The sequence below is a fragment of the Passer montanus genome, unplaced genomic scaffold, assembly GCF_014805655.1.
Source record: "Passer montanus isolate IOZ18808 unplaced genomic scaffold, ASM1480565v1 scaffold26, whole genome shotgun sequence".
Classification (NCBI taxonomy): Eukaryota; Metazoa; Chordata; class Aves; order Passeriformes; family Passeridae; genus Passer; species Passer montanus.
The window spans coordinates 2,774,863-2,784,476 of record NW_024367261.1 but is presented as its reverse complement, the minus strand read 5'-3'; the positions used below and the strand labels follow the sequence as shown (position 1 = coordinate 2,784,476).

The 9,614-nt window shown below is 40.1% G+C and overlaps 1 protein-coding gene across 1 annotated transcript in view; it reads left to right on the top strand.

The window, feature by feature from the left end:
• Positions 1 to 200: 200 nt before the first annotated feature.
• Positions 201 to 9,614, top strand: part of LOC120503481 — a 108,982-nt gene continuing 99,568 nt past the window's right edge. The window contains exons 1-2 of the mRNA XM_039711990.1: positions 201 to 351; positions 4,058 to 4,112. Of these exons, the coding sequence (XP_039567924.1) occupies positions 4,101 to 4,112 (12 nt within the window). The 5' untranslated portion in view covers positions 201 to 351; positions 4,058 to 4,100. The remainder of the gene's footprint in view (positions 352 to 4,057; positions 4,113 to 9,614) is intronic.

Below are 9,614 nucleotides of genomic sequence, written 5' to 3'. Positions count from 1 at the left end.
CAGTCGGCTGGTGGTGAGCAATTGTTTTCTTTGGCATCACTGTTTACTTTGGCATCACTTACTTTCCCTCCCTTCTCCCTTTTCTTTTCCCCCCTCATTTAAAGAAATAAACTCTGGCAGTTCAGAAGGCCAAGCCTATCCTGGGCTGCATCAAAAGCAGCATGGCCAGCAGAGCAAGGGAAGTGATTCTACCGCTTTGTTCTGCTCTGGTGAGACCCCACCTGGAGTGTTGCATCCAGCATTGGAGCCATGAGCACAGGGGGAAGGACATGGATCTGTAAGAGCAAATCCAGAGCAGAGTCATCAACATGATGGAGGGATGGAGTGCCTTTCCTATGAGGAAAGGCTAAGGTAACTGGGATTGTTCAGCCTGGAAAAGAGAAGGCTTTAGGGTATTCGAATCATGACCTTTCAGTACCTGAATGGACCCTACAAGAATGATGGAGAAAGACTTTTTACAAGAACACATAGTGACAGAACAAAAGGGAATGGCTTCAAATTAAAAGAGATTAGGTTTAGATTAGATATTAGGGAGAAATTATCTACTGGAGGGCAACTGGAGTTGCCCAGAGAAGATGTGGATGCTTCATCTCTGGCAGTGTTCAAGGCCAGGTTGGATGGTGCTTTGAGCACCATGGTAGGGGGATTGGAACTGGATGATCTTTAAGGTCCGTTCCAACCTAAATCTGTCTATGGTTCTAAACTGTCTGCATCTAAACCCATGAGTTTTTGTACTTTTGTCCTTCCGATTCTCACCACTATTCTACTGAGAGTGAGTGAGCAGCAGAGTGGTGCTTAGCTGCCTACTGAGGTTTATCGTTAGAGAAATTATGTATCTATCCATCTTTTCAGGCACACAGAAAAAGGCTAAGAACATCACAACCTATCAAGTGAATGAATTGAATGTGAGCCTAATTTTGAGTGTGTTAATAATCTTTACAAAGACATATTGCAGTAAGCTCCTTTCTTTATAATTTTTTTAAAAAAAAGAAAAATTAAAAAGAAAAAATATAACATAATCTGAAATTACTTTGAAGAACCTGCTCCCAAAATTGATGATTAAAGGAGGATAAACACAGTGCTTTCAGCTTCAAAGGTCAGTCCTGCTGAATTTAAGTGACTGATGGATTCTCTTCACTGGAGGTGCAATTTTCCCCTGAAGAAATATTTCTTAAAGACCAAGGCTGGCTACCTGGTATTTATGAGAGAGTCCAAAGGGAATTACAAGCGGGGTTGTTAGGGTTATCATTTACTCAGTGGTTTCTGCCGATATTGTAGCACAGGGACCCCACAGCACTGCTTCTTAGCATGTGATAAATGGTGCCCCAGGTGAAGGCGAGGGAGGAGCGAGGGCAGCCCCCACCATGACAAACTGTTGCTTTGCTGCTCCTGCTATGAACCTGCTGTTTCTCCTCCAACACCTCAGCTGTGCTGGGCGTTGCTCTTCTTGGACAGTGATAATGTGCCTGGGCATTGGGGTGCACCTTAGGGAGATTCTGGGTGCACAGGTACCAACAGGAGGGTTCTTTCCTTCCACGTGGCAGCATGGTGAAAACTGTACATTTTATGGCTGCATTTGTAAGACTCTTGTTGTACATTGGTCCAAGTGATTTCTGGTGGCTGATACAGCATAAAATATCAACTGTTATGAGAAATATGTACCTGAGCATGCTCCAGTGGAAAAGTGAGTTGTTTTGATCTCTCTGAGACCTGTAGCTGGTGATGGGAGCCTGTTAATAGGGTTGTGGTGCTAAAAGAGTGTTTTTGTGCATGTAATTCCTCCATTTTTGTATTAAAGAATACATTGCTTTCACTACAGAAAGTTATTAATATGTCTTGCATATTTAATCTATCATCCTTAGTTTTTCCTCTTGTGGAAAAAAAAAGCATAATTGGGTGAAAAATTAGAAAACAAGATGGACTATCCCATTTAAGAACCTCTAAGTAATTGTCTTGCTTTGCCATTTTGCTACAAGTGGACTTAAAAATGACTAAAGTCCCTCCCTAATTATTGCAAAATACAACAGCCAGGTATAAAATAAAATACCTGGTGGGATCTCAGATACTTTTTATGTTGTGTTTTGATTGCTGAGAAGATCGTGTACTCTGTTTTTTCTGTATTCTTTCAGGACTGCAAGCTAGTTTAATGCTAATGATTCAGCTGTTATCCAGCTAAAGAAAATAAGCTGGTGAGGTTAGCTAAGGCCACAGTCAGCATCAGTTGATGCAGTGTTGAATGTGTTGCGTATTTGGTACTATAAAGATAAAAGGAAAAGCAATGTTTAACACCTTCATTTAAAAAAACCAAACCCAATAAAGTGCCCCCCACCAAAGCAAACAAAGAAACAAAAAAATTCCTGGAAAATCCAAACAATAGGAAGTTCTTAAACTCTAAGAAAATCAGTGTTTGAACCCTAATGTTATTAATGTCTCTTCTGAACTCATTGTTTATGTCTCTTTGCCTTTGTTGTCCTTATCACATTTTTAAAGATGAAACTCTAAGTCTTCCCATTAATGTTTGGATTCCTGGACTGTTGTGGCTTCACAAGTCCTTATTGCTGCATCCTTGGCTCTTCTACAATGTACAGATGTTGACCGTGGATGAAAATGTTGCATTCACAGTTTATGTCTTGATCAGTTCTCTTCTGCTGGCAGCTTCTCACCATTCTGCTTTGAAGAGGAAAGAAGAGCCCTTTCAAGTTTTGTTGCTTTTGGTTCATACAGGTGGTTCTTTTCTGCTGAATGTTGCTGGGGCTTTATTTTCAATATTGCATAGTGCCCTGGAGCAGAGAGCTTTGCAACAGCTGTGGGTTTTTTGGGCAGGGCTGGCTCTAGGAGGAGCAGGAGCTGCTGGATTCACAGCCCCCGACATGGCTTCAATGGCCTTGGCACCCCAAGAAGGACACTGAAATCAAGGAGTGATGGCAAAGGTCATCAGGCTCTCAGCATCAGCAAAGCCTGGGCAAAAGCTCAGCCCTTCATTCATTAGTGAGAAACTGGAGTGACAATGCAGCCTTTTTCTGTGAAGCATTTGCAGCCCCATCCACTGTCCATTGTATTGATTTCAATGAAATCTAAGCACATACTCAGAATTAGGCACTTCTTTGCCTGGTGCCCTCAGGAGAGAGAGTTTCCTCAAGTGGGGCCAAACATGTACTTTGTACAGGGCATCTTCTGACCCAGAAGGTCACCTAAGGCTTCTGACGGACTCTGAAGGGATATTTTTAATTGTTCAAAGTCTTGTTTTGTTTTCAGGCTCAGCAAAATAACCTGAAAATGTGTTTGTGTAAATGCTTGAGGGAAAAATCTGGCCAAGGAGGAAGCTTGTTACTCATTGTGGGTCAGGTCCTGCAACTGTGGAGTCAGACTGAGTTTCGCCATTGATTTCAGTGGGCACAGGGGCAACCTGTCTGGCCATTTTGAATGAATAAATTTTATTCCCACATAGAGACAAAAGCAGCTGGTATAAAATTGAGGCCTTTTTGCTGACATGATATATAAATTGTGAAGATATCGTATGTTTGCTTAATTATAACCTCAAAATAGAGGAAAATTTTCATCCTTTCAATGGAAATCCCAGCGTAGGAAAAGAGGCACAAGTGGGACCCACGTAAATGCCAGATTATAGAAGCGTTCCTGTATTTGACAGCTTTGGTACTGTAGTCTTCAGGTAAAGTGTATTCTACAGCAAAGTCTGTGTCATGTTACTAGTTACTCTCTGGTCCTAGAAATGATCTACTTCTGGCCTGCTTCTATTTAAAACTAAGTTTTTGTTGGCATTGCTTCATCTGATCTTAAATTATGGCATTTGCTTATGTTTGTTAGTGGTTTTTTTTAAATGATCTGATGGAAATTTGTTTTCAAAAAGAAATGAAGGAGCAGCACTACATCATGCCTTTGCTCTTTGACAAGATCAGAGGGGGAATGGCACCACCCCCCTCCCCCTCACATCCCAGCAGGTTTATGGGCTGGTACTCTGCAAATCTGGGTGTTAAACCTAGTGGTATTAAGAACTTCAGACTGAAAATTCAGATATACTGCTTTTCCTTTGTTGCAGGAGGAAGCATTTTTTGCTGCAGGTCTGAGAAAGGCAGTCTGGCATGGAGAAAGAGGTAAGTGAAGAAAAAGCCATGCTTTCCAAAGAGAAAATTTCAAAAGGGGCTATTCCTACCATTGCTATTTCATAATATTATTTGTAGTGTGATGGGAGGGAAGTCAGCAGACGCATAGGCTCCTTTATAGCATTGACAAGTCAAGGAGATGATTAACGAGAGTACCAGACAATGTAATGGTAGGAGAAGGCCCACAGAAGTTAAACAAAAGTGCCTTCAGAATTTAGAGAATTCCCATGATCCATAGTAGGACCTCATTGTGCTTGTCTACTGTTTCTATTTTTGATTAGATTTATAAACACAGCACCACATATTTTCATGTGGCTCATAGCCCCAGGGCAGAGTGAGATTGACTGCGCTGAAACTGTGAGGCTTGTGAATTTCGGGCAAGGGATGGAGTGAAATAAGTAGTGTAATTGTTTTTGTGGAGTGACCGTGGGACCTCTTCTGTTCTGAATTACACATGGTTCAACCCTTTGACCCAACCAACCTCGGCAATGCCTGGTAGATCTCCTAAAGCTGTGCTGAAAGGTCCTATCAGTGACATGTTGGAACATTATCTGTCATGTGAGATGTGTGCCAACAACCATATTAAACTACATTAATTACTAGTGAGGCCATGTTTGTGACAATCTCAACTTCATTTAACCCATCATCATGTTAGTTATTGTTTAAGCAGGAAGTACAAATGGGGACAATTTATGAAATCAAAATGCAGCACCAATGTTTTGTTTAATAAATTGTATGTTTTACTTTGTTTTATTTCCCTTCTGTTTTTTTTTTCTTCCCCTTGCATTTTTGTTCTTGTCATCAGCTCTGTAGCTTGAGTTTTTCAAGGGCTTTTCTATTTTAAGAGCAAGCAATAAAAAGACTACTTCTTAGTAACTGAACTAATACACCAGTGAGATTGTTGCTTCTTTCAGTGCAATTGCAAATAAAAGTTGACTGAAAGCACTGCATTTGTTTTCTAGCAAGAAGCAAGTGTGCTGATAGTTTGTGTAGGGCTGAAGGATCACGTGGGTTACTCACTTGATGTGCACCCTCACTGATTTACTCTCCAGCTAGTGGGGCTCTGTATGGCCATGCTTGCACACCTCTGAGCATTCCCATTAATGAAGCGTACATATATTTTTAATAATATAAAAGCAATTTTCTCATAGGTCTGAGCATCTAGGTAGCAAAGCTTTCTGTGGGTCCTCAAATGGCAGTCCGACATATAGAAATTCGGGAGGGATTTTTAGCGCATATTTGCTTTCTGATGCATTTCTGCATTTTATAGGGCAAGATGCAAAAGCTCTCCCACATGCTCCTGCGTGGGCAGCGTGCAGGTTCACTCATGCCTAGCTGTGCCTGGTGTTCTATTAGACTAGACACACAGGGTTACGTCTTCCACCTACACACCAAGCTGCTCTTTTATGACAGACCTTTTCCTTTGGCCTCGTTGTCTAGCCAGAATAAACAAAGAGTGAGGTTATTTATTTATTTAATTTTATTTATTTTTGATTGCTGCAGAGTCAGCCAAAAACATCTTTGACCCTCCTAAGTGTCATTCTCTTTAGCAATGAAGAGTTTGTTCTCTGCAAAATCGAACATGGAGTGCTTAAAGCAGACAGGTGCAAATAGCAAGCTGTTTCTCTTTGGCTGCCATCCCTTAAATAGACAAAGTAATAGGCTGGGAGAAAGGAAAAGGTTCCAGCTCCAGCTGCATAACGAAAAGCCTTAACAGGGACTTAGCAGCTGGTTGCGAGAATTAAATGTTGTAAATACCACCTAATGCATTTGTGTGTGTGTGAGTGTGTTCACAGAGGAATAAGTGCTTAGTGAAGCTCCATCCCTTTTTATGCAAGAGATCATTCTTTGAAAACTGTGCTCTTCATTTCCGTTGAAAGGCTAATGCTCTCACTGAAGTGAATGAGAACAGAAGCCAACATACCTGTTCCTGTTTACTGTCGTTACACTCCTTAGAGCATTTCAGGCATTATTAGGTTCTTGGAGCCCTACCAGATTGACAATATTTCCAGCTACTTCTCTTTTGGCTGTATTCAGACAAGGCCCCAAAGGAAAAAAACCAAAAAAATCCCAACAACCAACAACAAGACAACCAACCCACAAACAAAACCATGGATGAATCTGCTGAGCTAGTTTGCTGATGTTAGAAACAGTTGTTCATATTAGGAACACCTAATTTAATTTCATGAAAGAGACATAACATGCCAGTATGTGTATGAATCTAAGGTATGCATTTCCTAAAAGGAACTAAAACTCTGTCATTCCAAAGTTGCTCTTCTTTTTGACTTCCAGCTTGCATGGGGACTGCTGTCTGGAAGCAGTAACTTTAACTCTAAGGCTGCTGATGAGGTCTGTCTGTGTGATCTTCGTAAGCAGATAAGGGTAGGGAGACAGCTCAGAGCAGAGCTTGTTTACAGCAGGACAGAAGAAAACAGCTAGACATAAATGAGGGCTGACGGTTTCATGAAGCACAATTGGTTGATCACAGATTCAATATGACTGGCCTGAACTGAGCGATGATCCGTACAGTATGCAAAATTCACTTTCTTGCTGGTCTGTGCCCACCAGCCTTCCAGCAGCTTTCCTAGAGCCCCTCAGCCACGGCTTTGAGTGGAACCAGAGCTGAACGCAGCATTGTTGTACCCAATTCCTTTTGACAACAATCACATTCTTTTAAAAACTTCATAGGTTTTAGTTGTCACTGGTTATAAATGAGGGTTTTTTCCCTTGCCATTGCTGCTGCTGCTGCTGTTGTTGTGGTGCTCGCTGCTCTCCCAGAGATGTGAGTGCTGCAGGTTCTGGTACTCCCAGTTTTCCTTTGTTTCTGTCGGTATCAGAAAGCAGGCAGTGCGTTTTAATGACGACTGGGTGCAAAAAAAGCTTTTAAAGGTTTAAGTCCCTTTTTGAGTGACACAGTGATTAGTCTGCACTGTGCTCAAACACTTCTAACTCCCCTTGTCTTTGCTGTAGTGCAGCACACTCAAGGTAAAAAGACATTAAAAAAAAATTAAAAGGCAGGACTCCTTGTTTTTCAGCCACAGTCATAGAGATTTGAGGTAGGATGAATTGCTACCAGCAGCAAGATCACCCTTTAAACTCGACTTTGCAGACAAGGGACATCCCCTTTCTGTGTGCTGGTTGTGGATGAACAGATCTGATGCATTTGGTTTATGGATGCAAATTGTATACCCCCATCACTGCAGGTGTAAACCAGCACAGACTTTGCATCATTTGAGGCTCTGGCTTCAGGTTGTGCAACTTTTTTTTTAATGCTTTTTTAATGTTTATTTTGAGATAATGTTCTGTAATCAGAGTGGAGGCTTTCTGTAAGGATGTGTGTTCATGTGCATTTGTCTCTGTATGCTCACACAACTGGACTTTGCCTGCAAACAATCCAAATGGTCACTGAAAGCATTTATTTAATTTGTTATTGAAAACCTAAGATTTTCAGGTATGTGCAAACTGATTAAAGAACATTTGCTTTAGACATAAATTTGCATAAATACATACATGAAGTAGTAGTGACTAATGATAAAATGAATGTAAAATGCAACTGGATAATTTCCTGCCTATTCTCTGATGAGAAGGCAAAGTACTATAAGAGTAGGGGGGTTGGGAAAGGAAACCTAAAATAAAAAGCAGGGGAAATAGTGTTATTTACACAACTTAAAATTGCTCATGTGTAAAAGAGAGAAGGATGAGGAAATTGGCTGGAAATAGGTATGAAAGGAAAATGTCTTCTAATTTCCTCTCAAGCACAAAGTGACTAGAACATGTGTTGATTACACAAAGGCCACCACTGAAATACTCTGTTATTCAGTATGTTGAGAAGCAACACTGGAAGAATTTAACTCTGCTGTTGGAAAGCAAGCATTGCTTTCATTCTAAAGAATATGAAGAACATATTTTCAAAACTTGATTGCATAAAGGCACAAGGGCATCATCTCTTTGCAGTACATAGGGATCACAAGCCTATCAATTACCTGAAAATTCTAGTTGGCATTTGACTGAAGTACCAAATAATTTCCATGTCACTGAAAAATACAAAATCTGGTGTTAACTGTATTGAATACTAAAATAAAAACCACATAGAACCCCTAAAATATCCAACACCTCAACACCCTCCCCAAAATAAGACAAAAAACTCTCCAAAATTCCAAACAATAAAAACCCCAAAACACACACATACACAAATCCACTCCAGAACCCACTGCAGTACAGATCATTATTATGTATAGGGAAGGAGGAATACCTTTTTTTTTTCTTTGTGCTGTGAAAGGAGCTTGTGAATTTTCCAGACTACAACAGTTGAAAGTTGAATATGGCCAATATAGTGAGCACTTAGTTTTGCTAGGGAAATCTGACATGCAGAAGGAACACACAGAATCTAATGCAGATCATCTTAATTCTGTCAGAGTTACAGATGCGTACTGATTTATACCACTTGAAAATTTGCCCCAGAATTTTTGGCTTCATATTGTTTTCTTTAGCTGCTAACATGAAGTTGAAGGTTTTGTGTGGTGATTATACACAGCACAGCAAGAATAGTTATCACACAGCAGTGTTACAAATACTCTGGAATCTTTAAAAGTGGCTCAATTAAAATTTTATGGCATGCAGGAATGCAGCAATTCTTTAATATTGCAAAGCAGACATAATTCTGAAGATACTAACTGAATGAATGTGTATTTTTGAAAAAATCAGAAGCACTAGGGTGAATTTCAGAACCTATTGAACTCCTATCAAAATTATCATTAACTTCAGTTGTGCTGCATGTGGCTTGCAGGAATTTTTTCTCCTATTGTATTTATTTATTATAGCTTTCAGAATGTGTCTGGTCATTTCTACATATTTGCTTTTTAGTAGGGTATTAGCCTTAATTTAGAGGATGTCCACTGTTTCTAGAAAAACATGTATATGCCTGTGCACATATACATGTATAAATATGAAGATATTAATGTTTATAGTAACCTGTCAGTGGTATGGTTCAGTTATTTTTGACAGGTTTATTGATTGTGTCTGCTGCAAGTGCTGTTTTTTTACTGGAAATTGACACCCACAATCAAAAGCAAAAGATGGATGCTGTAAAAACTGCAATTTTTCAATTATTCTTATCATTAATCCTTTTGTATTGACAGTTTCCAGGAGCTATGTTGCCAGGAGTGGTCTTTATCACTGGACAATTAAGCAACTGGCTTGAAAAAATAATGCTGTTTTTGGAAGCTGCCATGTGACGTTCTAAAATAAAGGGGAGCAAACTCTTTTCTTACTTTGGTTTTGGCTTTGATTCATATTCCCAGATGTGCTTTATTTTAGGTACTCTTTGCCTGTTTTGACTGTCAGCATCTGAAATACGGTCTGTAGCCACATATCAGACCACGTGTGACTCTTGCCGAATGTGGCTCTAGGTATTACACAAAAGACAGTGTTCAGCACTTGGGCCTTCCTTAGTTCAGTGTGGCCTTGCTTGCCCATGGGAATTACTGTGGAACT